This window comes from Leptodactylus fuscus, chromosome 3 (genome assembly GCF_031893055.1).
Source record: "Leptodactylus fuscus isolate aLepFus1 chromosome 3, aLepFus1.hap2, whole genome shotgun sequence".
NCBI classification, from domain to species: Eukaryota; Metazoa; Chordata; class Amphibia; order Anura; family Leptodactylidae; genus Leptodactylus; species Leptodactylus fuscus.
In genome coordinates, this window is record NC_134267.1 from 52,443,004 (window position 1) to 52,470,654 (window position 27,651).

General features: G+C 42.0%; 1 protein-coding gene across 4 annotated transcripts in view; it reads right to left on the reverse strand.

The window, feature by feature from the left end:
- The window catches only part of VRK2 (VRK serine/threonine kinase 2), an 81,850-nt gene that overhangs the window by 48,843 nt on the left and 5,356 nt on the right, over positions 1-27,651 (reverse strand). For 2 of the 4 annotated variants that reach the window (XM_075267584.1, XM_075267583.1), the window contains 7 exons: positions 24,509-24,650; positions 21,941-21,996; positions 20,772-20,841; positions 18,991-19,075; positions 16,681-16,792; positions 13,861-13,953; positions 6,924-7,056 (listed from right to left, as the gene is read on the reverse strand). In XM_075267584.1, coding sequence (XP_075123685.1) covers positions 6,924-7,056; positions 13,861-13,953; positions 16,681-16,792; positions 18,991-19,075; positions 20,772-20,841; positions 21,941-21,996; positions 24,509-24,635 — 676 coding nt within the window. In that variant the 5' untranslated portion in view covers positions 24,636-24,650. Of the gene's footprint in view, positions 1-6,923; positions 7,057-13,860; positions 13,954-16,680; positions 16,793-18,990; positions 19,076-20,771; positions 20,842-21,940; positions 21,997-24,508; positions 24,651-26,975; positions 27,052-27,090; positions 27,133-27,651 lie in introns of those variants that run through there. The other 2 variants (XM_075267585.1, XM_075267586.1) reach the window with 2 other exon arrangements.

Genomic DNA, 27,651 nt, shown 5'->3' on the forward strand with positions numbered 1-27,651 from the left:
AACAACTAAGCTTTAATTAATGGTAAATGAATACAAGACATAGGTTATGACTTGAACTAATTAGGGAATTGTTGAATTAAGTCTGCCTGGGAATGCAAGGCAGCGCAATCGATATCCAATAAAAAGGACTATGTATGTAATTTAGCTGGAAATGTGTTTCCAATACCGTCAAAGTGAGTTTAAGTAAGTAGAATATATGAAAGGCTGGGAGAACAGTTTAAAAATGCAATACTTTAAAGATTTAGAGGGGGATCTCGCGGGAGGGACATTCAGAAACTAAGAGCACAAGTGGCATCCTTATTTTTTTGGTCACATTTTTGTTTTATACCCCTTTTACTCTTATGTACAAGATTCTTAAAATCTTCTACAACGCATTTCATTGGTTTTTATTATAGCCTCCCCATAGGCCAAAGGGCACAATCTTTTTCTTCGATAATTCTGGGTTTGACGTCATGAGTAACAAATACTGTGTCAATAAAATCCCCCAAATCTACGTATCTGCATTCACACATCAGTGACCAAATAAAGATATTGTATAATGCAAAGATTTGCAGCTATGGCTGTGCTTACATCGGTGTCAGGGATCAGTAGGAGTCCGTCGATTGTCCACCTGAAATTGGCGGATTGGCATGCACAACTTTTTTTGTCCACCATTTTAAATTTAAAAACAACGGACACCCAAAGGACGCCATCATAGACAAAGGGGTCCATTGGGCTCCATATGTATCTGCTATTTTAGCGGTTCACCTATTCATTGTTCTGGTCCTCCGGTAATGTGAACTTAGCCTAGTCTATTCAGTATAAAAAAAAAAAAAAAAAAAAAAAACTTGAGAGTCTTCAGTAGTTGATACCTTTTTTAATGGTTAACTACCGTATATACTCGAGTATAAGCCGACTCGAATATAAGCCGAGGCCCCTAATTTTACCACAAAAAACTGGGAAAACTTATTGACTCGCGTATAAGCTGGGGGGGGGGGATGCAGCAGCTACTGAAAAATTTCAAAAATTAAAATGGTTGGAGTTTTTGGGTGCAGTAGTTGCTGGGTGCTGGGGAAGGGGAGGGGGTGTTTTGGTTGTCTGTCTGCCCCTTCCCTGAGCTTGAGGACTGGTTTTTTTTTCCCCCACTTGCAATTCAGTCTGGCTGAATATAGGGTATCTGCAGTGCTCCTATTAACCCCTTCCCGACGGAACAGGAGCACTGCAGATCCCCTATATTCAGTAGACCGGGCACTGTCAGACACAGGGATACCTAATGTGCTTTTGTTTCACAGTCATTTTCTACTTTTATATGTATTCTAGAGAAAGGAGGGATTATTATTATTAACCATTTAATTTTTTTATTATATTTTTTTATAGCTCTTTTTTTTTTTTCTCTCTTCACTATTTTACGGGAGATTCTACACATTATTATTGCGGCTGGTCATAGACAATCCCCACCCACCCCCCCTCCAAAAAAAAAATAAAAATAAAATAATAATAATAATATTTTTTTTTTTTTTTGCCAGACTCGAGTATAAGCTGAGGGGGGCTTTTTCAGCAAAAAAACTGTGCTGAAAAATTCGGCTTATACTCGAGTATATACGGTAATGATGACGGATTACAAGCTTTTGGGATATCTCTGATGTCTTCCTCAGGTATCAACTGCTGAAGACTCTCAAATTTTTTGTTTTATATATTTCATACCCACTGGCTGACACAGTACAAATACATACTTTCTCCTTTTTAGTCTATTCAGGAAGTGCCTAGTAGTGTCCGCTCAGCCAGTCAGTGATCACAGCAGTGACAAGCCTCAATCAATGGTTGGCTGAGAGGACATTTCCTGTGTGTTAAAAAAGAGTCCAAGTAGCAGAGACCTGCAGACTCAGTAAGAATCAGAACAGGAGCTGTAGGGAACAGGGTTGAGTCTAGAATGGAGTGGTTAAAATAATGTTTGTTGAGGATCCAGTAGGCGGTGCTGCCTTGGTATTGTGGAGTGCAGCATGGTCCACATCGAGACTCTCCTACATGCCACCCAGGTCTGACTTGTACACAGGAGGTGGTGCCTCAGGAGGAAGCGCACCTACTGGATCCAAGGTAGGCCAGGGAGCACCCTCTTGTATCCACTACATTATTGCATCTATCCAGAGATCCAGAAGCTGCTTTTTTTATTATATTTTTTACCCTTTTGTGCCTTTTTAAAATGTTTTTTTACCACCAAAAAAAAAAAAAAAAAAAAAACTCGTGGAGGCTTAGCCTCTACACAGCGAATCACTGTAACAAAAAAAAAAAAAAAGCGGATACCCATTGCATTTTTTTCTGCAGCGTTCTTCACAGAAAGTCTGAAGATTTCCTCTGCGCACTTTCTGCCCCTATTATACCCACACTGAGAATGCCAGCCTTTCCATAGATAGAATTGACATGCTGGAATTTACATTAATGCAAGTGTTTTTGATATCACAGTATTCTACTGCAGAATTTTTTCTGTAATGTATGGATGGGATTAGCCAGAATTCCATCCGCTTGGCACATAATGTAAGTGTTACCACCACAGCCAATATGCTACGTTGTCGCAACGTGGACCACAGCCTTATGTGTATTTTTCCAACTGCTTTACCACAACGTCCAGGTGCTTTATTAGAATTGTAGGTATTTTACAGTTCTATTGAACGGGGATGTAGAATAGGGATATATGTACTACACCTTAATAAGATTATTTGCATTTTTTTATATAAAGAAAAACTTCTGCACACACTAAAATTTAGACATGTAAGATAGCATATGTGTATATGCAGAATAGACTAGAGGCATTCCTTTTTATGAATGTAGCCATGGCAACCAAGGAACACATCTATCTATATTTCTATATTTGTTTTATACAGAACTAGAAAATGCTACAAAATAGAATCAAGATATATATTACAAAGTTAATTCTTTGATGTATTTTAGGACTATAGCCCCATGGCCCCACTTTAGGACCAGGGCTGTGGAATCAGAGTCATGGAGTCGGAGAAGGTGACGGTTTTAGGTGGAATTGGCAATGCCTATATCTACTGAGATATTTCATATTGTCCGGTCCATCAGTCTCAGCTGCTCACCAGCTTGTAGAATAATACAGAAAGCAAGAAGAAGAGAGCACAGGCAAACTGGTAAGAGAGGGAGCTGAGAAAAGAGTTGAGGCTACTATCAATATGTATATCAAAAAAAGTCTCTCTCTAATACAAGAATGAAGAAGGAACCACTAAACAGCTACTACTAATGTTTTTGCATAGTTTCCCTAGGGCAATCCCCTTTTCACAGAATTATAGTCTGGTGATATGGTTTCTCACTGCAAGTACCCCCTGCAATCTATGGGAAATTCAAGAATCAAGTGTTATATTCCCCTGATGTACCTCCATAGGGAAAATACGGCACTAAACATATCCAATGATCTCAATGGGCTGACATGTTCTGTCCTCTAACGCATGAGATGCTGTCTGTAACTGTATCTAAAATATTGGGGTCCTGAAAGCAAGGAGCCTCATATTCAGAATTCACCAATAGGGTTCAAAATTGGCTTTATAAATCACACCACCCATTATGGACCTATAGTTCCTTCATGACAACGAACATGCTGTTCAATAAATTTGGTCTGGGGTCCAAAATAAAGGCTCAGTACAATTTAGCAAGTGGCAATATATCCCTATTGAATGAATGAGGGTCCAAGTGAATGAGAGTCCAAATTCTCTGACCCCACAGCTCGTGAGACTGAAGGAGCCATAGTGTTTATTGAGTGCATTGACCCCTTCACTGTAGTTACAGAAGCACACCCTTTCATGCAGCCTGCCGGAAATGACTGGCAGTACCCCATACACAGTGGATGACGGAGGTGCTGCTGTGCATGAAAGATTGTGAAGGAGCCACAGCACTAAGGCCGGGGCCCCATGGGACGTAAACGCCGCAATTTGCCAGCAGCGGAGATGCTGCGGGAAAAATCGCGGCGTTGTACAGTACAGGCAAAGTGGATGGGATTCATGCAAATCCAATCTCCACTTTGCGGAAAAGATCGCATCGCGGACACGCTGCGATTTGCAAAGCCGTTGCGGCTTTGCAAATCGCAGCATGTCAATTATATCTATGGAAACGCCGGTGGCTTTCTCGTAGATATAAAGTTAAGAGAAAGTCCGCAGAGGAAAACTCTGAACTTTCTCTTAAAAGCGCTGTGGAAAGAACCGCAATGTGTTCACGAAGCGGTTCTTTCCGCAGCCCTTTAGCGCTGCGATTACGGCCCGTGGGGCCTTAGCCTAAATCAGCTCTGCAGTCCTCCATTCTTATGATCGTTGGGGATTTAAGGGATTGGACCCCGACCAATAATAAATTAATGGGCTATCCTTGCGATATGCTGTCAGAGATACCTCCTAGATGGTCACCTCCTTTCAAATTTTCTTAGCGCTTTAAAAAAAAAAAAATCTAAACTATTACAAAATTTTTAACATTTTTCAGTCGAAAAGTTTCCTTTACGAAAAAGGTTTTAAATTCTGTAATTTTACAGTATTTCTATTTCTCCAGTATTAATAATTCTGAGAAATCTCAAGCTATACAATTTAACCATGTACTTTTATCAAAATGAATCAAGATTATTTAATGCTTCAGGGCCACTTCAGGTATTTTCATTATTTGGAAGAAAGAACACTGTTGGAGGAAAGAAAAAAAAAAAAGAAAAAAAAACGAACAAAGAAATAATGGAGAAAATACTGAAGTCTGCTGAAGTTAAGATACTGAACAAACCGCACTGAATATTTGATCCAGACTGAACTAGACTCTTAGGGTCAGTGCATTGTTGCTGGTCAAACAAAAGCCTAAAGGTGAAACTAGGCAAAAACTAAGGTTTGCTGCTTGGCTACCATTATGAAAATAAAATTCACAATAAGCAGCAGGAGAGCCTAAAGAAAGAAAGGAGCCTGTGTGTGTGTGAATACTGAAGAAATTATTATATACGTAAATGAATAAGCTAGAGTCGTTTGAAGATACAATGTCATTCTCAAATACTATATACAGATGTACCGGAGAGGAATTTACGGAGACGACTGCTAAATTGCAGCAACTCAATAGGTTTAGATAAAATATGACAAATACTGTACAAGTCGACGGCCTCCTGCATCACTGCAATTAAAGGCTTGTTGGAAAGTCTGGCATGATGTTCAAGGGAGCTTCCCATAGAGGGCAGCATACAGAGGCAGTGTTTCCCCACCTACATCCTGGGAAACATATTTGCATATTCTTTCCATAATCCCCCACAGTGGAGCGAAAAGGGCTTCATAAGACTCCACATAGTTACATGGTGGTCTCTCCCTAAGGAGTGACGATATCCCCATAATCTGGCATTAACAAACTCTGTTATATGCCACAGTTCTGTCGCGAAGTGTGCAAAACACGGAAGTCAATGCTTAGACCTTAAAGAGGTGTACTAGGCTATAGATACTCCTGATCATCCCAATCCCATCTTTCCCGTCCTCTTCATTTACTCTGTCATTTCTGTTTTTATTCTACTTGTGTTTTAGTCTTTTCTATCTCACTCCATTTTTAATTTTAATAACTTTTAGGTTAGGTTCACACGCGGAGGCCGCCTCAGATTCTGGTCCAAAAGACGGGTAGCCACGATGGGATGCCGTTGCAGTGCACTCCGCTCTGGATTAGGCCCAAATGAATGGGCCTAGACGGGAGGACGGAGTGTCTTCAGGTGGATGTCGCGAGGCGAATCCGCCTGAAGAATGAGCATATTGCTTCTTTTTTCAGAGAGCCGGAACAGACCACTCCTGGAAAAAAAGCCTCAAAATCCTGACCAAAATACCCCGTGTGAACTCAGGGTAAGTTCACAGAGTTTTTTGGTCAGGATTTTGAGGCCTCAAAATCCTGACCAAAAAGACGGCTCCCATTGAAATCAATGGGAGCCAATCAGTTCTTTTTTCAGGGAGCCAGATTGTTCCGGCTCCCGGGAAAAAGAAGCGAGGTGCTCAAATCTTCAGGCCGTTTCACCTCGTAATTCGGCCTGAAGACACACGCTCCTCCGAACTAGGCCCATTCATTGGGCCTAATCTGGAGCGGAGTGCGCGGCTGGATGCTGGTGCAGTGCACCGGCTTTCAGTCGTGGTTACCCGTAGTTTGGTTCAGAACCTGAGGTGGCCTCCACCTCAAGTTCCGGACCAAAAAACTCCATCTTAATTTACCCTTAGTGGCTTTCCAGCCAAGCTCTGCCAAAGTCTGCTCTTTCCGCAGACTACTTAAGCCTCACTAACAAGGACAACCCTCAACAGGTGAGACGCTGCAGGAGTGTCCAAAAGGTGTGGACTGGAGGGGGGTGGAATGACAGGTCCCACTACCAACCAACCTGCCATTCCTAAAAAATCCAGCCCAATACACAGCACTTAACAAAATGTTCGGCAGACAAAAGCTGCTTCTGGACTTTTTCTCATCTCACCCACCTGAGCCGCACCTCACCCACATCAGAACATACACAGAATGTGATTGGCTGCAATGGTATCCTCACATAAATGACACAGGGCCCGTATATAAACAAATGGAGCTGCTGATGGAGATACGGAGGCCTGGGGAGAAGCAAGCACTTGTTTGTTGTGTTTATATAATAAAAATAAGAACTGGACAATCCCTTTAAATATAATAGGAATACAACATACTTTTGCATCTACCTTAGCGCCTGCATCTTTGTGTTTGCTTGCTTATGTACGGCATTTACAGCAGACTTGTACTGTATATATGCAAAGAGCTATAAAGTGCAACCAGCACATGTATCCAAATAATCCGATAAAACAGATAGAAAATACAGCATACGCCACAGAATAAGTTCTGAGTGGCAGAATGCACTAGTAAAAGATCCCCGCTCACTTTACACTTTATATATTCTTTTAATTAAACTACTCATACAGTAATAATAATAAAAAGGAACATACCGGCCCCCTTGTGAGCATCTCTGCTGGTAAACTCAATTGTCCCATTGTGGCATTTTCTTGGGTCTTCTTTATGTTCTTTGTGTTTCCCATTGGGGCAGTATCTGTAAGAAAGTCCATAATCTGCAAGATAAACCTGGAAGACGAGAACAGATAAATGAATAATGCTTTTGTCCTTTGAAAGTATAACCTTTATAATTAAGCCTTAAGAAACTTACAGGTTAAGGACAAGCTTTGATCTGCATTTTATTAAACCAAATGGCGCCTCAAGATAAAATATGCACATCTGGGGACCATAACAGTTACCCTTCCACTTTAAATCCTTCCCATCATAGTCATATCTTGTTTCTGAATTTAGCCATTTTTCAGTTTTTTCTCGTTTTTATCTCCCAAGTTTTCATCTCTCCAGGTGGGTATCTACACTTCATAAACTGCAATGTGTCTTTTATGTGTCCTCTCGGTTTATATCTTAGAAGCGCTCGCATTTCACTAAGATACTTTCTCCGATAAGAAGGTTTCGTTTAATTGTGTAAAGGTTTGTAAAGTTTGTCATTTTCAACACACAAAGCAGCGAAGTTATATAGAGTGTACGAGGTAATAAAGCAATAATATAAAGGCAGACGAAACATAATACGTTATAATTTGGGATATTAATGTCCATGGCATTTTACTTAAAGCCATCTTATCAACTTTCTTTTTTATTAGTTGACAGGAAGGCATAGAAAACAACACAACTTCCGATTTGATATGAAGTGCAACTTTTGAGGTCCTGGTTCAAATCTGTGTTGGGATTTCTGTTCTGGGGGGATGGGGGTCCACTTGGGGATCCCCCGAATGGAAACCTAATCCGCATAAAAAAGCGGATACCTAAGGAAACCCGCGAACCCCATAGACTATAATGAGATCCGTGTGGTTTCCGCATAAAAAAAATGCAGAGAGAAAAATGCTGCTTGCTTTCATGCAGAGAGGGGAACGGCATGGCACGAACGAAGATGTGAACCTTTAAAGGGTTTTCTTCTCCTGGAGAGCTCCTTTCTAAAAATGGATTGAAGGTATCTGGATGTTGTAGATATGGATTCCATGCTATAACATGTTATTCGTCACAGCAGAGAGTTCCTGGGAAGATTGGGTCCTGCTAGGACTCTAGGCAAATCATGAATAACAAGGTAGTCAGCATACTGCATTTCACCCATCTGAAATTTCCCCACTGTGAGATTATTAAAGGATTATCTTATGGCCACCAGCAGCTAACCCCAGCTGGAAGGTTACAGCAGCAGCCAGCTTATTGCTGCAGTGGCTGCATTGATAAAAAGGGTTATCCACATAGGACAATCCTTTAATTTCACATCCATTATTTGTAACAAACACTGCCCCTAAAGAGGACCTTTTACCACCACCACCACCTTTTCTTCTTTGCATTCTTTAACGGGTGCCGCTCCCCTATTTCACTCCAGCCCCATCTCATCTACCTTACACACCTCCTTGTGAACCTTGTCCTTTCTGAGAACTCTACCTAACATTCACATTACACAGACCGCAATACACATAGGTCCCTGCACTTAGTATTTGTATGTTCACATATACCAGCTGCTGATGAACTCATACAGCTTCAGTTATATGACCTGTATCTACAGATTTATTGAAAAAAAAAAAATGGCTGGACCATTCTAAAAAAAAAACAAAACAAAAAAAAAAAAAAAAAAAAACTATTAGATCTTCCTCTTTCTTCATTGTAAGCTCTTAAGAAGAGTGTCCTCCCTCCTATTGTTTGATATGTTCATTTGTCCCATTGTTATGTAAAATATCATCTGTTCATGTACCTTCTGATTTGCATAATGCTGCGGAATATGTTGCTACTAAAGTTATTAATATTATTTATTATTGTACTCCGTTCCATGTCACCTGCACTAGAAGTATATGTTCTGTAAACAGTAGCTGTTGAAATAATAAAACTTCAAATGTGAACTGGTATGTCTACTGGAATGTTATTCCACCATCTTCTTGAAGACTATTGGTAGATTGAACACACCACTAAGAGAGTGGTACCTGAACCGGTCTTGCTTGAAGCTCCACTGATTTTGGCACAGTTGAAATTTTTTCCTCTAGCCCCCACAGTTCTTGACCAATCAGTGCAGTTAGTTTTGGCATTTGATGCCATTTAAGCTCTCTACTGTGAAGTGCCAGAGCAGACAAGGAAACATTACTTTGAGCTTTGACACTGTTTCACCTCTGATTGGAGCTTTGAATCCCACCCCCTTGACAGAAGAGATTATAATTAGCATAAGGGGCATACTTCAGATTGGATTGAACAGTGTGGTTAGAGAGACATCATTGGGATCAAATGAACTACTTCCCAGTCATGACTATTTGTGTCAGTGAGAATGTGGACATCTTAGTTAATTTGGTTTTCCAGGACCTGGTCATTTTTGATAGTGAAGACCTATCCACAGGACCACAGGAGAGGATATCAGTATCAGATCCGTCAGATTCCGAAACCCAAACCGATCAACTGATGCGGCCTAGAAGTTGTATTCTAGGTATTCAAGTGAGCGAGAGCGGGGCTTCAATTCCAGGCACATCTACATTGTACAAAGCTTCCAGGCTGTACAGTGTAGCAGTATTACCTGGAACTGCATCCCCTCTCCCATTCACTTGTATAGGAGCAGAGCTGCTTCCACTCGTAGACTTTGTATACAGCTACCAGTGGTCATATAGGTTTGTGCTTCGGGTGTTGGAATCCGACTGATCAGCAACAAAAAATGTCAAGACCTGTACAACCCCTCTAATGAAGATAGTAATTCTTAAAGTGAGCCTCATGTACAAAAAGTTACGGGAAAAAATGTGATCTGCTGTCCATAGTAACCAATCAGATCACATCTTTTATTTTCCAATCAGTGGCAGCTTGAATCTGATTGGATACATTTGCATACAACTTGTAATATGCAAAAAGAAATTGCCCCATCATTTTTATATATCTCTTTAGTGAATTAGGAGTTAATAGAGGGGTCCTCTTGTTCAGATGGAGAGTAGTTACAAAGAGCGTCTCTTCCTCTGGAGGACCTGTCCTGTTCTGCATCAGGGCTAGTTCACACGGGACTAGTGACCGCGTATTTTGGTACGGATTTTGATGCGGGAAGCCGCATCAGAATAGGACCAAAATGTGATTGCCGCGACTGTCGCGGCTTCCGACAGTTGCGGCTTCCCGCTCCGGAGTAGACCCAAATAAATGGGCCTAGTCCGGGGGGTGCTATCGTGAGGCGGACGCTGGGTCTGAATCAGCCTGAAGAAAGGGCAGCTCGCTTCTTTTTTCCCATGAGCGGGAACGTACCACTCACAGAAAAAAGGAAGCTAGCGGTCTACATAGACCTCTATTGTGAGGGGGCGAATTCTGAGGTGGATTCAGCGTCAAATCTGCCCCCTCTTGCCCAGTGTGAACGAGCCCTTATACAGACTAGGCTAGTATGTAATGTTTCATTTTATTCAGTAACGGCGCTGAGAAATCTGAACACTTACTGCCAGGTCTTCCAACATATCACATATGATAGCCGGTGGTTTCAGCAGGACGACACTTTTGGAGTTTATTGTCAAGGGACCCTACTAACAGGTGGGGACTGGCCAAAGTGCAGTACTCCCTCTAAGGAATGTTGGAGAGAAACCAGCAGTATAACTGCGTGTTTTAAAAGAGGCTTTTTAGACCCAAATGGATTTTTCAAACTGCTGGCCTGTCCTGTGGAGTAAGCATTTATCAGTATTTGAGCTGTGGGGGACCCTGCACAGATAACCTATTCCTGCAGTCTCCTGGTGCCAGAAGCTGTGGAAAGGGAGCATGCGCAGGCTCAAATTAAAAAAAAAAAAAAAAGTTTTTTTTTTTTTTTAATAAATCTTCTTATCCATTCTCAAATCAACACGGTGGTTAGCACAGCAGCTTTGGAGTCCTAGGTTCAAATCCTGCCAAGGACAACATCTGCAAAGAGTTCTCCCCGTGTTTGCATGAATTTCCTCCCATACTCCAAAGACATACTGATAGGAAAAAAAAAATAAAAATTACATTGTGAGCCCTATATGGGGCTCATAATCTACAAAAAAGAAAAAAAAAATATTCAAATCAATATTTCAATAAACATCTGTGTAGACGCCGCACACCGCTACAGCCTAGGTTGGAATTTATCGTTCCTTTACTATAAAAGATAATTTTACATTCTCCAAAAATAAATCTAAAAAGGACCGCTTGAGTGTTTATGAGGTTAATCAGTGTTTACCACATCCAATGTCCTTAGATTATTCCGCAGAAAATGCCTACCTGGTTTTTTTAAATAAAACCCTATTTACGCTGGGTGTGCTGCCGGCTGCACAATAGAAAAAATGTGAAAAGGAGTCAAAAACGATAAAGCCAATAAAAAAAGGCAATGTTTTCATTCCAATTCAAATCTCCATAGCAGCTGCATATTCAAAGCAGCTCATTTTATTTGCTAAAATATGTTAAAACATGTTAAAATAGCAATGCATGGTTTTCCTCCTTGAAAATAAATCATCCCCCATTGTAAGCAAACCAATGGCATTATACGCTGCAACATGTTTTATGGAGAGTCAGATTTGTTAATCTATGCTAATCTGCATAACACTTTCAACCACCGAAAGAATACAGGGAATGAATCTAGCGCCTGGAAACTTGGGAAATAGCACTTCAGCTAAAAATAGACTTGTATATCACACCGAATGAAGCACAGAAATGCAGGAGTCAGCCTAAAAATTAAAGAAAGGCAGAAATACCTAATGCCACCTAAATATGTCAGCCATGGATTCTTTTATTTTTCTATTTCTCTTTCATTTGAGTAATGTCTCATGGATACCTGAGTGCAAGGCTTCTGCTTTACAACAGTATTAGCAGGGTTGCTGCACGGATTCTGAGATCATACATTAGAATCAAAATGTATACAGCAAATACAGATGTAGCAAGGTCCAAACTAACGGTATATTGTTTGCTTGGCATGCCATTATCATGTATTAAGTGTATTAAAGGGATTCTATCATTAAAATCACAATTTTTTTCTCGATCACATATAAGAATAGCCTTAAGAAAGGCTATTCCTCTCCTACCTTTAGATGTCTTCTCCGAGCCGCCGTTCGGTAGAAATCCCGGTTTTCTTCTGTATGCAAATGAGTTCTCTCGCAGCACTGGGGACGTCCCCAATGCTGCAAGAGAAATCTCCAGCGCCGCCTCCATCTTCTTCAGGAACGGGTTCAAACCAGCTCCGTATGCTCTGTACTCCGTTGAACTACAGGAGCGTACTGTGCACGTGCCACAAAAAAAATGGTCAACGTATGTGCAGACAGCTCTGCCCAAGTCCCGATGGCACAGCCGACTGCGCGTGCGTAGAAGTTTGACCCCAGCTCTGAAAGAAGACACGCAGAGAGGCCATTCCTGAAGAAGATGGAGGCGGCGCTGGAGAGTTCTCTCGCAGCATTGGGGACGCCACCAGTGCTGTTTGAGCGCTGGGGCCCGCCCACAGTGCTGCGAGAGAACTAATTTGTATACAGGAGAAACCCGGGATTTCTACCGAATGGCGGCGCACAGAAGATATCTAAAGGTAGAAGAATAGCGCATTATACAAATAGTGTAACACACCATGGTGCAATACTCAATGAGAGTGCTTTTTACTACCGTAGTACATGTGCATGAAGTAGATAATGGCTGCATGTACACCTATGACTGTTTAAAGGGATAGGTGCAGGTGAAGGGCTATAAATTATGTGTTTGGCTTCGATGTCTGTAAACATTTCAATAGAGCTCAGCTTCCTACTTTCGTCACAGAGACACATGGGTAACATTGCAGAGCGGGTGTTGCTGCTGTGGCCATATCAAAAAATATCAGGGAAGAAAGAAGTTTTTGTTTTGTTTATTTATTTATTTTTAATATGCAATTGTAAGCGATTGTTCACACTACCGCTGGAAACAATCTGTAGTGTCCGTTACAATATTTTAGCAACAGACACTAGCTGAGCAAGTCCATTAAAAATTCCATTGATTTCATGGGATTTTATCTGATGTCCGTTAGCGACTATTTACACCAAATCCAGCACGTTTGTTATTTGTTGTGGATAACGAAATAAGGGACAGTATAATAACAGACACTCACTGATGCTAATGTGTCCATTTCTTTTTTAACTGAACCACCTGACAGAAGAAGAGAAGATTTCTATCTACCGGGATATAGCTCCCTCGATACTAGCGAAGACATGGATTCTACAGCTGCTCCTGAAGGCTCTCTGTGCTAAGCGTATACAATATGCCTATCTCTATCCTTTTGGCCTTGCTGTACTGTAAGGGTAAGAGACTCTCCAACTACCCTACATGATCTACCTGACGTTTGGAAACAGATGGACACCAAGTCACTGGTTACTCCCTCCAGGTTGCCTATTTTCTTGCAAGGGCCATTCTGTAGCACCCAATTCCACTTAGTAGTATGGTGTAGATGCCGCTGTTACTTTTGTTACCTCCCTTGCTATTATAATTGTTACTTGTTCTACAATGAGCTGCATGATACAAAGCCTACATTACACCCCCCTCAGGCTACCTGCTATCCATATATTGTCTCACTGACTTCCATTGGACTTAACAACACTCTGATGCTGAAGGCCATGATGACTGTGTGTGGTGACCACTTCAAACAGCTGATCAGCAGGGTCTCTTCATTGTTTATGTGGCTCCATACACCACTGTAGTGTACATTTAGTAGTGGCCGTGCTGGATGTAGCAGCACTGTTCCTTTTAAATGAATAAGACCATCCAATAGTAGATTGGCAGAGGTGCCAAAAGTTAGACCCCCACCTACCTAAAATTGATAGGCTATTCTAAGCATAGGTATTAGTAAGTAACTGGAAAACCCTGCATTCTTTCCAAAAAGTACAGTATCTACTAGTGCAAATTAAAAATTGTTACCTTGTTGGGATCCGAAGCGTGAAGTAGAATATTGGCTGCTTTGATATCACCATGTGTATACTCATGTTCATGTATATATTCTAATACATCCAGCTGTAACGCAAGAAACAGATATAAAGAAAAATAAATAATAATAAAAATGACAATATTATTACAGGACACCTTACAGGATGTGTGTATGACTCCATTTAGGATATGTTCACATATGCACTGGAGTCTCTGTCGCAGTTGGCATCCAAAGTTTCACTTTTAAAGAATGGACACCAGATGGATCCCATTATAGTTAATAGGGTCCATTGGGCTCCGTATGTGACTGCTGTATGTTGTAGTGGTCTGTCTATCTGTAACAGTAATAGTGCCCTCTTGTTAATAACATTACCTGTGGGGGGGAGGGGGAAGACCATTACCTGTGGGGAGTGCACTATTAGGACACTATTACAGTTATAGCGCTCCCCCAAGAGCTAATAACATGTGGGGGGGGGGGGGGGGCTTTTATTAACTTATAGTTATAGTAACCCTAACAGTGCCAATTCCAGAAAAAATGTGAGGAAAGCTAAGAGATCCTTGTCTGAGGGAACCTTTCAGTGACAGCAATGCCGATACAGTGCATACAGTGGGGCAAAAAAGTATTTAGTCAGTCACCAATAGTGCAAGTTCCACCACTTAAAAAGATGAGAGGCGTCTGTAATTTACATCATAGGTAGACCTCAACTATGAGAGACAAAATGAGAAAACAAATCCAGAAAATCACATTGTCTGATTTTGTAAGAATTTATTTACAAATTATGGTGGAAAATAAGTATTTGGTCACCTACAAACAATCAAGATTTCTGGCTCTCACAGACCTGTAACTTCTTCTTTAAAAGTCTCCTCTTTCCTCCACTCATTACCTGTAGTAATGGCACCTGTTTAAACTTGTTATCACTATAAACAGACACCTGTGCACACCCTCAAACAGTCAGACTCCAAACTCCACTATGGTGAAGACCAAAGAGCTGTCAAAGGACACCAGAAACAAAATTGTAGCCCTGCACCAGGCTGGGAAGACTGAATATGCAATAGGCAACCAGCTTGGATTGAAGAAATCAACTGTGGGAGCAATAATTAGAAAATGGAAGACATACAAGACCACTGATAATCTCCCTCGATCTGGGGCTCCATGCAAAATCTCACCCCGTGGGGTCAAAATGATCACAAGAACGGTGAGCAAAAATCCCAGAACAACGCGGGGGGACCTAGTGAATGAACTGCAGAGAGCTGGGACCAATGTAATAAAGCCTACCATCAGTAACACACTACGCCGCCAGGGACTCAGATCCTGCAGTGCCAGCCGTGTCCCACTGCTTAAGCCAGTACATGTCCGGGCCCGTCTGAAGTTTGCTAGAGAGCATTTGGATGATCCAGAAGAGTATTGGGAGAATGTCCTATGGTCTGATGAAACCAAACTGGAACTGTTTGGTAGAAACACAACTTTTCGTGTTTGGAGGAAAAAGAATACTGAGTTGCATCCATCAAACACCATACCTACTGTAAAGCATGGGGGTGGAAACATCATGCTTTGGGGCTGTTTCTCTGCAAAGGGGCCAGGACGACTGATCCGGGTACATGAAAGAATGAATGGGGCCATGTATCGTGAGATTTTGAGCGCAAACCTCCTTCCATCAGCAAGGGCATTGAAGATGAAACGTGGCTGGGTCTTTCAACATGACAATGATCCAAAGCACACCGCCAGGGCAACGAAGGAGTGGCTTTGTAAGAAGCATTTCAAGGTCCTGGAGTGGCCTAGCCAGTCTCCAGATCTCAACCCTATAGAAAACCTTTGGAGGGAGTTGAAAGTCCGTGTTGCCAAGCGACAGCCCCAAAACATCACTGCTCTAGAGGAGATCTGCATGGAGGAATGGGCCAACATACCAACAACAGTGTGTGCCAACCTTGTGAAGACTTACAGAAAACGTTTGACCTCTGTCATTGCCAACAAAGGATATATAACAAAGTATTGAGATGACATTTTGTTACTGACCAAATACTTATTTTCCACCATAATTTGCAAATAAATTCTTACAAAATCAGACAATGTGATTTTCTGGATTTGTTTTCTCATTTTGTCTCTCATAGTTGAGATCTACCTATGATGTAAATTACAGACGCCTCTCATCTTTTTAAGTGGTGGAACTTGCACTATTGGTGACTGACTAAATACTTTTTTGCCCCACTGTATGTGATTTCTGACCATTTAATTTGGTCATACTCACTGCTCAATCCTTGAACTGCCCAACCATCACTATAAGGGAGCCTGCATACGGAGTAAACGCTCCGCTCATTCTCAACGTAAACCTGTTCAGAGTGAGCGGCGTTAAAACAGATCCCATTGATTTCTATGGGTGCCGGCAGATGCGCGTATCACATTGAAAGCAATAGGTAAAAAAAAAAAGCCGCCCGTTGATTTCAATGCGAAGCGCGCGTATGCTGGCGCCCATAGAAATCAATGGGATCTGTTTTAACGCCACTCACTCTGAACAAGCTTACGTTGAGAATGAGCGGAGCGTATACTCCATGTGCAGGCTCCCTAAGACTGCGTTCACACAGAGTTTTTTTGGTGAGGAATTTGGTCAGTAAACTGACTCAAATTCCTCCTCCTAAAAACGCCTCACCATAGGACTGTATGGGTTTGAAACACTGCTGATTAAAGTGTAAGTTTAGGAAAGCCACACAATAGTCACATCAGAGTTCCTGTCACTACTACACACTGCACTCAGGGGGAAGCATGAAGTAGCTGACTGGGTTTTCTTCAGGGCACTGCTATATAGATCCTTTACTTACCATACGTATGCCAATTTGCATTACTGTTTTTGCAGGCAATCTGCCGCTGTTATTATTTTGCAACTTCTGTAGATCTGTTCCAAGTCGATCTACCACCATGAATCTGTAATGGCTAATAGAGATATAAAGAATAATACTGTAATACCGTATACTGTATTGTAAATGTTTTTTTAATACCAGCATAAGCTCTCATTAACATGACATACATATAATGACAGATGGCTGTAAAGTGACCACTAAAGGAACTGCCAGAAGGAAAACTGGAGTTGAAACCTCAAAGGAACCTTCACAGTTTTATGCACAGCCTCATCACCAGCTACGTACAAATGTAGCAAACATTAAGTTGATATTTAACATTTGCTAAACCTGTACATTTCTATAGCGCTCTAATAGAGGTTACCTAGGTGAAGAGGAGAAAGTGAGAACAAGTACAATATGTGAGGAATATCAAAAGACCAGTGAACCCGAATATGATAGTGCTGTACCATCAGGTTCTAGTTAGGTCTATAGTTAGTTACCCTGCCAAATTCTTATTTTGGCCTTCCAGTACAATATCATATAATCTCTTTCTAGTGACTTCTAGTGGATCTAATTTGATGGGGAGATACAGGGAAAGCTTTGGGCACTGTCCTTGTTAGGACAGGAGTCATTGAGGGACATAGGTGAGGGGAAGAAGTTCATCTGCATGTCCCATTGAATCCCCAACATCTCTCAGTAGGTCTGGGTAAGACCATTCCTCTTATCTAGAGCACGCTTTGTTATGTGCACGTATATTGGTGATGTTTTTTGACCGTCTTAAATATTTATTATAATTTATATTAAAAGTTACATTTTATAGTTCTACATGAATTTGCCCCCAGTATGAAAATGCCAGAAAGAAAATGATGACAAAACTAATCCTATAATTTGGGGCAGTTTTAGGACCGATGGCATTTACAGACAGGTGTATACAGGGCGCAAGCAACACTTGGGGGTCCAGGTGATGGAATGGCTCGCTCTGTGCTAGGATTACAGTAGCTGCTAGGGCTAAATACAAATAGCAATACATTTCACCTTAAATCTTATCAATGAATGATTACTTTAGGGCACTCCCCTTTTTACATACCACACCCCCTACTTATAGGTTACACCGTCAAAATTTTGATTTCAGTTACTCATATATCAGTGATCCTGACTGGATAGCATACAGTTAGTGATATAGCCTTTAGCCTGTGGCAAAGTGAGACAGGATGACATAAATGCAAGATAATTGCTATAATTGATGTCAGCAAGTTTTCGTCTATTAATAAAGCTGACTTTCGGTTGCGTTATTTTGGGATACTGTCCCCAGCCCTACTAGCTGCAGCCTATCCCATTCGTTTTTCATCCACAATCTCATTTCTTCTTCCTTCAGACCACATATTTCTTTTAGTTTCTTTACTTTCAAACAGTAAATGGATCATCAGAACCCAATTTACCCAAAAAACGTTGTTTGGGTGGAATCCAGTGGGATTTGCATTATGGTACAAAGCTGAATTAGCGTCCGTCCTCATCATATTTTGAATGGATGCTATAAAAAAAAAAAAAAAAAAAGGGGGCCATGTATTTCCATAGAGTTAATACTGTAAAAAGAACAGACCCATTTCTAGAAGTTTTTTTGTCTGTGTTTTTGACACAGACGAATAGTGTATTACGCTTTTGTGTAAAAAAAAAATAATAAAAAAATAATAAAAAAATAAATCATGTTTTGTTTATTTAACGGTGACTACATGGAAACAGATGGCCGTCCATTTTTCGCCATTCCTTCAATCCGTTTTTAGCATTCATTAAAAGGATACTAAAAATGTGACGTGAACACCTCCTTATAAAACCTGCTTAAGGCTGGTCTTACACGACCGTATTGAATGTACGGTCCGCAAGTTGCTGATCAGCAACATAGACTCCGCAGAAGTCTGTGTCCTGCAGCTCTATGGGCGAGTCCATGCAGTGCCACAATTCACGGCCATTACGGACATATCCTATAAATTGCGGCCCACGGTTGCGACCCGGCCACACCACGGATAAAATATCCGGTGGTGTAAGAGGCTGCATTCATAATAATGTGTCCGCAAATGGTCCGCAATTGAAAACCTTCAATTGCGGACTTACATTATGGCCACGTAAGACCAGCCTTAGAATTGTTACTTCATGGGCAATGCAATTTTTTTTTCTCACTACAACAGACATGTAGGCAGACTGACATAGTTCATCTCTTTAAATAAACTGACCCCTCGAATATTATTAATCATAATCCATAAGATATAACAATGATATCTTTAGCACCATCCTCACCTTGAGTTGTGATGGACATCTCCAGTTCCCCAGTATCTGGGGATCCCTAAGTAGTCCAGGTTGTGATGATGAATCCATTTTTTTACTGTGAAATGAAACAGAAAAATGAAATAATTATTTGCTCCCATGTCCCCAATTTGTTCTTCACCTGTTTAGTTTACATGTTGTAAACCAGTAATATACAGTCAATAGTGTAGAATATAGTCTCGTGAAATCCAACCCTGATGAGTATCTTTGTGACCATACCATCATTAGTTGTAACGGCTAGGAGTGACATTTTCAATACCAATATTGACCACAATTTTTAGCCTTACTAGAAGACTTTTTGACACTATTGATTCATCGATATAAGTTAGGCTACATCCACACCCAGTCTACTGTATACACTGGAAAGGCTCCTGGAAATATACTGTAATCTAACGCACAGGTGCACATTTAGGAGGGCATACCGTGGGCTTTGAGTTTGACCATATAGCACCCTAGACTGTGCGGTACTATGTGATGGATTTAGTTAAAAAGAAGTCACCTTGGTAAGTATGGGGGGCACCTGTGTTTTTCTAGTCTAACATCAGGGTGCATGTGATACGGATTTAAATACCTTGCCGTATAGGAAGTCTTAGGTTTATTACTTATGTCTTAGTATTAGTGTTGTCTTCCTATTATTTCACACTGTAGTTATGAAATCAAAACAGGAAAAGGATATAGCACAATCACTGTAGAATTTGCTACTTTTACAAGCTTTATAATAAGAAATTCAATAGGTATCAATAGAAAACAAAGCAAAAGGTTATGGACCAGGTTCATCTAATGGCCCTGCAAATCCACCTAGAGCAGTCCTCAGGGTTTTGTTAGATGGGGTTTTAAGTGCAGATATGGATAATATATCCTTAGGATAGGTCATCAATATCAGATCGGTGAGGGTCCAACACGTGACACCCCCACTGCTCAGCTGTTCCTGGCAGCCAACAGCACCAAAAGTAAAACAAGAGAATGAAACTTGAAGCAGAGCGGGGGATGGGTTACGGCAGTTCAGATTTCATTCTGAGCAGTAGAAGTGATGAGGATTGGGCCACAGCAATAGCTTATCAATATCTATGACCTGTAAAACCGCTTTAGATACCCATCACCAGATACAAGAAAGTAGGGGCAGTTATATAGTAATGCTACCCATCATGAAAGCAGCTACAGCGCCGGCATGATAGAAGTACAGTTAGTTCTGCTTTTTTTCTGTGCTCCACTTTTTGCGATAATATTTCCATGATATGTCTGTTCCACTTTATAAACAGGTTACGTGTTGTACTCATTTTGCTTTTTAGTTTTTTGGGGGGGGTTTGCACATAGAAAAATAGTAGTAAAACTATGTGAACCCTTACCCAATTTGTCATACTAAAGACTTTCAAGGGTTGTGTGGCAATGGACACTTATTCCCTATCCACAGGGCAGGGGATAAGCATCCGATTGCTGGGGTCTGATCACCGGGTCATCCAGTGATCAGAAGGACAGGAGACCCAATGTCTCCTCTATGGCCTCCATGTGAATTGAGAGCCACAGTGTGCTTGCATGACTGATGCTCAATTCACTTTTATGGGACTGGGGGCGCATTACAGTCCTGGTCCCATAGAGGTGATTGGAGCGTCATTAACACAAGAGCTCCTTTCACCTGACTTAGGTGACTTTCAGTCCTCTGATTGGGCCCCCAGCAATCAGACACTTATTCCCTGTCCTGTGGATAAGGTATACGTGTCCATAACAGGACATTCCCTTTAAGACACGTTACCTACCATCATCTTGTTTTGCTGCTCTTTGGTAAAACTTCAATTCACAGAACAATGGTCCATTTTGATGATATTCCTAGAATCAGATTCAGAAATAATATGTTAAAATATTTTAACACATGAGGCTTGTTTTATGTGATACTCATAAGAAAAGTTAAATGAGTTTCCCATGATATTGCTGACCTAACCTTAGAATACTGTAGGTCATCAATGTCAAATTGGAAGGGGTTCAATAACTGGTGCCCTTGCCGATCAGCTGTTTGTGGCTGTGCTTGGTATTGCACTTAACAGTCAATCATTTGAGAAGAAATGATCTGCAGCCTGGCCATGTGACCAGTGAACTTGATGTCACTGGCCTGAGAAAAGGAAGTGGAATGATACGGTCTCTTGGGACTGCTGGGTGTTAGACCCCAACCCCCCCCCCCCCCCCCCAAGGGGTGTGAGTAATAAATGAAATCTATCCTGGTATAGATTTCAATTCTGGTCCACGGGATAATTCAGGCGCACATAGTGCCGGTAAGGGACTTTAAGACTGATATAGGAAGTCTTGGTAAATTCCGTCCAGTACTTTTGCCGTGTGTGTCCCCAGCCTTAAACAGAAAGGGCAGATAACACTGGACAAGTCCTACCTGAATTAAATCATCCAATATAGATGAAAATTATAAATGTACATCATACACAGAGAATTCACATTAGTCATTTGCACAGGCCTGTATGTATGGCACCATTATACGTCACTTTCCATGTACCTAGGCTGGCTACATACACTTACACAGCCATCTGCTGTTGTGAGAGAGTCAAGAGGACCCAATATACAGTAAATGGTCAGGTGGCCCTACCCAAATCAGCAGGTTCAGCCGACACAGATCTAATATGTAGCTTTACATAGATTGATAAACTTACTTTGTTTTATCTTAGATTAGATTTTACAAGAGCAACTCATATCTGAACAAAACCAGTTATCACAATGCCATATTAATCTGCAGATTAGTCCTGGTAACAAAGACTTGTCTACCCTACATGTATCTGGTGGCTGAATGCTTCCACCCAATGATATACTGTATGCATGGGGACAGGGTGCAACCGACACCTGGATGAAAGAAGGCAATGGGGTGACTACAGGAAGAATAAAGTAGTCACATAGCCCTTAAAGAAGAAAACGATAGCCATATTACCACTTTAATAACATAAGCAGCGTCATCGCGAACCGTCTTGTCACAATCTGGAGACGCTGAAAAAGGAATAAGAACAAAAATGATTAAGCAGTTTATGACACATTGTTGTATTTGGTTGTAATGCAAAAGAATAATGTGATTAACTTCGATAATATAAGAGACTTTATAAATATAAGTCAGCAGAGCACACATTCCCTAACACTGAAGGCATATCCCAGAGGGCTGTGGTAAAGTCCAATTAAAGGGAATGAGAACACCATGTTCTATTCAGGTACATATTGTATGTATATACTGGAGGCTGTTAGCAGATGTGTATTTCAGTTGTTAGGAGTGGCTAAAGGCAACATACTGTATATACTAACCAATGATCAGGGGCTAGTGGCTGCTTAGCTGCTCCAGCCAAACACTTATGTGGGTTCTATAGTAAAATGAAATACAAAGGGAGGACATTATACGGTACAAGTCCTGTATAATACACACTATAGGCAGACAATGCCACTTATGGGTGCTGAAATAAAGGCACAGTGCTTTACATTGCAACACAGATCTCGCCTCAAAGACAGAACAGGACAACCTCATATTAGTCACATCCTGTTACAAGGCCAGTCTCTGTAGGAGCTTCTCATATTAGAGAACCCCGTGCGATAAATCTTCACTTGTAGCTGCTCTTCAGAATGCTTTAACTAAAAACTACTTTTTTTCGTGCTTTTTATTCTGTGGTTACTGGAGACAGTGTAAAACTCAGCGAGAAACCTGCAAGAAGCAGCCACAATGATAGAGAGGGGAAGACAGAAGGAGACAAAAAATAGCAAGTAGTCACATCAATGGGGGTTTCCTGGAGTTTATAAATGAGCTTCAAGGTGTTTTCCAGAACTATTGCTAAATCTACTTCTGGCTTTGGCTCAAACTCTGCAACAAATAAAACATACGGTAGCTTTTTCACAATGTGTGACCTCAACCTGAAGGAGCTGCAGCCCTGACTACTGTATAGCAGCTCTGTCCATCTCCATAGCGTCCGGCCCCCAGTGCAGCTGTTCTGTACTGGGTCCAGGTGTTGGACCACCATTGGTCAGATACTGATGGCCTATCCTGTGGATGGTGCGTGACTATGAAAAATGTTGAAATGTATGGAAAACCCCTTTTGCATGACTTTGCTGCAGCAATGATGTGCAGCGAGCCTCTGTCCCTGATGGTCTTGTGCTGTACTGTATATGTATATGCTAAAGCCAGTAATGGATAGATCAATGCCGCAGGAAAGCAAACAAAGACCTCGGGGTCCACCAGAGAGCTGGTGCTGGAGTAGTCCGGGAACTAAATAGGTCCGCTTTTGTTCTTGTCCCCTTCCCTATCATATTTTCCACTGTTATAATTTTTTTTTTTTAACCCCCCTCATAAACTCTTAGCTTTTTAACGAGAAAAAATAAATAAATAAAAATTAGAGTGGGGGTGCTGGGAACTAGGCCATCAATATTAGGGTCCTGGGTAACCACTTTAAAGGGGTTGTGCGGGACTTTAAAACATAGCTGACTTCACATTCATCGGTCCCATGGCCACATCTCTTTTACATTCAAATGAATGAGACGGCACTGCATGGCCATGGAACCAACTGACATGACGTCACTTCCTGAGAAGAAAGGAGCCATGTTTTTGAAGTCCTGCACAACCCCTTTTAGCTCTATGAACCTCATAGCAGTCATACGTCATGAGTGTTTGAAATAGTTGCATCCATAAGGTGCGCCTTAGTAGTTAAACTAGTGAAATACAACCCTTATAAACCAAGTACACATTGCTTTAGGGGTCTTTCTTGAATTGCCTATTGTATCATACCTTATCCACAATATTATATGATCTTGGGGTCACCATCACATGACGTGGCCTTAAAAACTGGTGTGGAGACAAGTTATGGCACTTTTTAAAGGTATCCTATCATTCAAACACATTTTTTTCCTCATTAACACATTGGAATAGCCTTAAGAAAGGCTATTCTTCTCCTACCTTTCATTGTCTTCTCCGCGCCATCGTTCGCTTGAAATCCCGTTTTTTTTTTTGGGGGGGGGGGTTCGGTATGCAAATGAGTTCTCTCGCAGCACGGGGGCGGGGCTCAGTAGTCAAACAGCACTGGGGGCGTCCCCAATGCTGTGAGAGAACTCTCTCCAGTGCCGCCTCCATCTTCTTCAGCAATGTCCTCTTCAAGCATCTTCTGACAATACAATACTGTGTAAACGGCCATTTTGTCGTGGCCGGCAGGTATGCGCAGTCGGTTTTGCCTTAGAAGTCTGAAGCCTGCGCCGGAAGAAGACGCTTGAAGAGGACGTTGCTGAAGAAGATGGAGGCGAGAAAACTCATTTGCATACCGCCAAAAAACAGGATTTCAAGCGAACGACGGTGCGGAGAAGACAACGAAAGGTAGGAGAAGAAGAATAGCCTTTCTTAAGGCTATTCTGATGTGTTAATGAGAAAAAAATAAATGTATTTGAATGATAGGATCCCTTTAATCTGTTCCTTTCCACCCCTTGAAAGCTTGTATTGTTCCTAACACTAAACTTACCATTCTAAACAAATACATACCCAAGTATATTAATCCGAATCCTCCCTGGCCAAGCTTCTTGCCCAGTCTCCAGGATTTCTTGCTGGTGTCTGTTAGGATCAAGCCTTCTGGCAGAGGAGCAGGCAGCTTGCTTTTTCTCGGAGGCATTTTTTTCTTGAAAATCTGACACATTAAATAAAAAAAGAACAGACGTCAATACAAATGTTTGCGCAGAAAGGGACTTACTTTTCATTTCTCTTATTAGCGACCTTAATGCCTTCTACAGAATAGACAACTCATGACAATTTCCCAGTTCTACTATTATGTGGGATATTTCAATAATAGTACATTTATGAATAGGTTATTCAAGGGCTAAGGCCATATTCTATTTCTCCATCAAGACCGTCCACAATATAACTACTGTGCTGAAAAAACATTTTGCTCTGCAAACAGCTGAACTCTAAGGCCAGGGTTAAAAAGAGATTTTGACGGCAGCCTTTTAGCGGCCACATTGGTATACAAACCCTCAAAGCCTTCCTATAACTGTGGCTGCCTCATTTGGGATGCTGTACATCTCAGGCTATGTTTGTACAGCATTCTACCATGTTGTATGTATGTCAAGTATGCTGTAACACAGACGCCAAACTCCACAGGACCTCATTTACCCAATGTATTCCAATAAAGGGTTTTTTTGTTTTTGTTTGCAACGGTACCAAAAAACATAGTTGATTATGGTTTTCACTTCAGAAGTATACTACAATAAAACCTATACCTGATATACCTTATTTTTATACAGCACCGTGTGGGTGATTTATGCTACTGTAGTGTACAAGTCAGATCTTTCCATTTAGAATTAGAAGCCAAAATTTTGGCCACAATTTGTCACATTTAACTCTTGTTCTGCAGCCTGCAGGCTGTGTGCTCTCTTCACTTCCTGGATTTCTCAGCACATTGGTGGGAGGGGTTTCACTTGCTCTGCTATGTTTGCAGTCTGTAATGAGGGACTGGTTGTAAATGCATTACCACAGTATAAAGCTGATGTGGAAACTGATGTAGCAGAGTTGGATTTGAGTAAGCTTGCATTAGATACAGATGTAACAGACTCCTTATCTCAGCCCTTATCAGCCAAAATTCAATTGAACCGGCTGATAAGTGGAAAAGCTGAAGATAGATAGCACAGTAATCCCGGAATCTCTCCTCCCCTATCTGAGGAGCTTCATTGCTTGTCAAGGGATCACTGATGATGTACCTGGGAATGGTGCATGTAATTCATTACCTGTGAGATCGGGGAAGAAGGGAAGGGGTGAAGTGACCCTCTGAGACAGAACATTGGTTGGGATCACATGGCTCTGGGTCGTGACTTCACCGGAATTATGCCAGGTCCATTATCAGAGAACGCTGGACTAACTTCCCAGACAACCCTGTTAGGGTGCATTCACACTGAGTGTACGCTGCCTGATTCTGAACGTTAAAACACGTTCAGAATCAGCGCGTATAAAGCAGATCCCATTCATTTCAATGGGAGCCAGCATACGAGCGCTCCCCATAGAAATGAATGGGCTGCTTTTTCCCCTATTGCTTTCAATGTGATACGTGCGTAGAAATTCATGTGCCCGCACGTTATGGATCTGCAAGTACAGTCATGTGAAGGAGACCTTAGGTGCCATGGGCACAGATGTGTGCACAGACCAAGGAGGGTCCATATTTTTGTTTTAGCAGACTGCTGCTGGATGGGATATGAGTGCTTTTGCCCCTCACTAATAATTTCAAAAGTGGGGGTTACCATCCATTGTTACAGAGCTGGATAAGGCAGGCTCCATATTTCACTCAACAGAGAATCAGAAGCCCCTCACACAGCAGTCACCATCCACCACTACTAAGGAACACACCCCACCCCTCTACTCCTGGGTGGAGTCTCAGCCCATTCTCCTCCTGGGAGGGGTCTCAGCCCACTCTCCTCCAGGGTTAGGGGGTCTCAGCCCACTCTCCTCCAAGTTGCAGTCTCAGCCCACTCTCCTCCTGGGGTAGGAAATGTCTCAGCCCCCTCTCCTCCAGGGAGCAGCCTCAGCCCACTCTCCTCCTGGGAGGGGTCTCAGCCCACTCTCCTCCTGGGAGGGGTCTCAGCCCACTCTCCTCCTGGGAGGGGTCTCAGCCCCCTCTCCTCCTGGGTGCAGTCTCAGCCCCCTCTTCTATGGTCCCCCTTCCCATTCCTACAGCCTCCTCCTGTGACACGCCCTCTGCTGGCTGACAGGCTGGCTGCAGGTCCCCGCTGATCTCCTACAGCAGTAGCCGCTGTCCCTGTGTGCCTGTCAGTGGCCCCGTCAGGTGTTCTCTGTAATCGGGCAGGATAGAAGAAGCTTTCTCCCCGTGTCAGCTCCTGGATACAGCCGGGTGCAGAGACTAGCGATGTCTCCTGGGCCGGTCTCCTTGTGAGCCGTAGCCCGGTCTGGTCCAGCATTGAGCAGCGCGGGAACTTGCAATCCCCAGCGCAGTGTCCACTCACTGTACCGGGGAATGTCCGGCTTGCTTTCCCTGTCAGCCTGGCAGTTCTCCGCCGAGTACACGGCCGGTGCTGACCTATAGGCGACACATAATATTATACAAAGTCTTATGATAAACTTACTTATAGGGAAACTTCCCTCAGCCACGTGACCGCCGTCAGAGACCGTCAACAAATAACCGCATGCGTGCACACAGGACATAGGGAGTGTCTGCAAATATTCTCTGGCGGGGAATTCTCCAAGGGCTTCCAATACTGAGATGTGAAAAGGGAAAGGAGAAAGTACTGGAGTGTCAGTGTGAGCAAGGCTCCATAGTATGGTTAGGATTATGTTACAAGAGGAGTGGGATTGACACTGTTAACAATGGGGAAAAATAAGGCGGTTCATAAACCGCAGTGTGCAAATTTTTTGGGGTAGGTAGTGACACATGCAGTTTACTGTGAAAAAATTCAGGTCTCACTCCCTTTTCATACAAAGCCATGCCCGTTTCTAATATTGGTGCAAACGCTAAGGATAGGCCATCAATATTACATTTGCAGCGGGTCTGACAGCCACGTTCACATCTGTATTCGAGTTTCATTTCGGGGAGTCCTCTTGGGGATTCTCGGAACGGAAACCTATCCACATAAAAAAGCGATTATTACCTAAGGAATCCCATAGACTATAATGTGGTCCATGTTGTT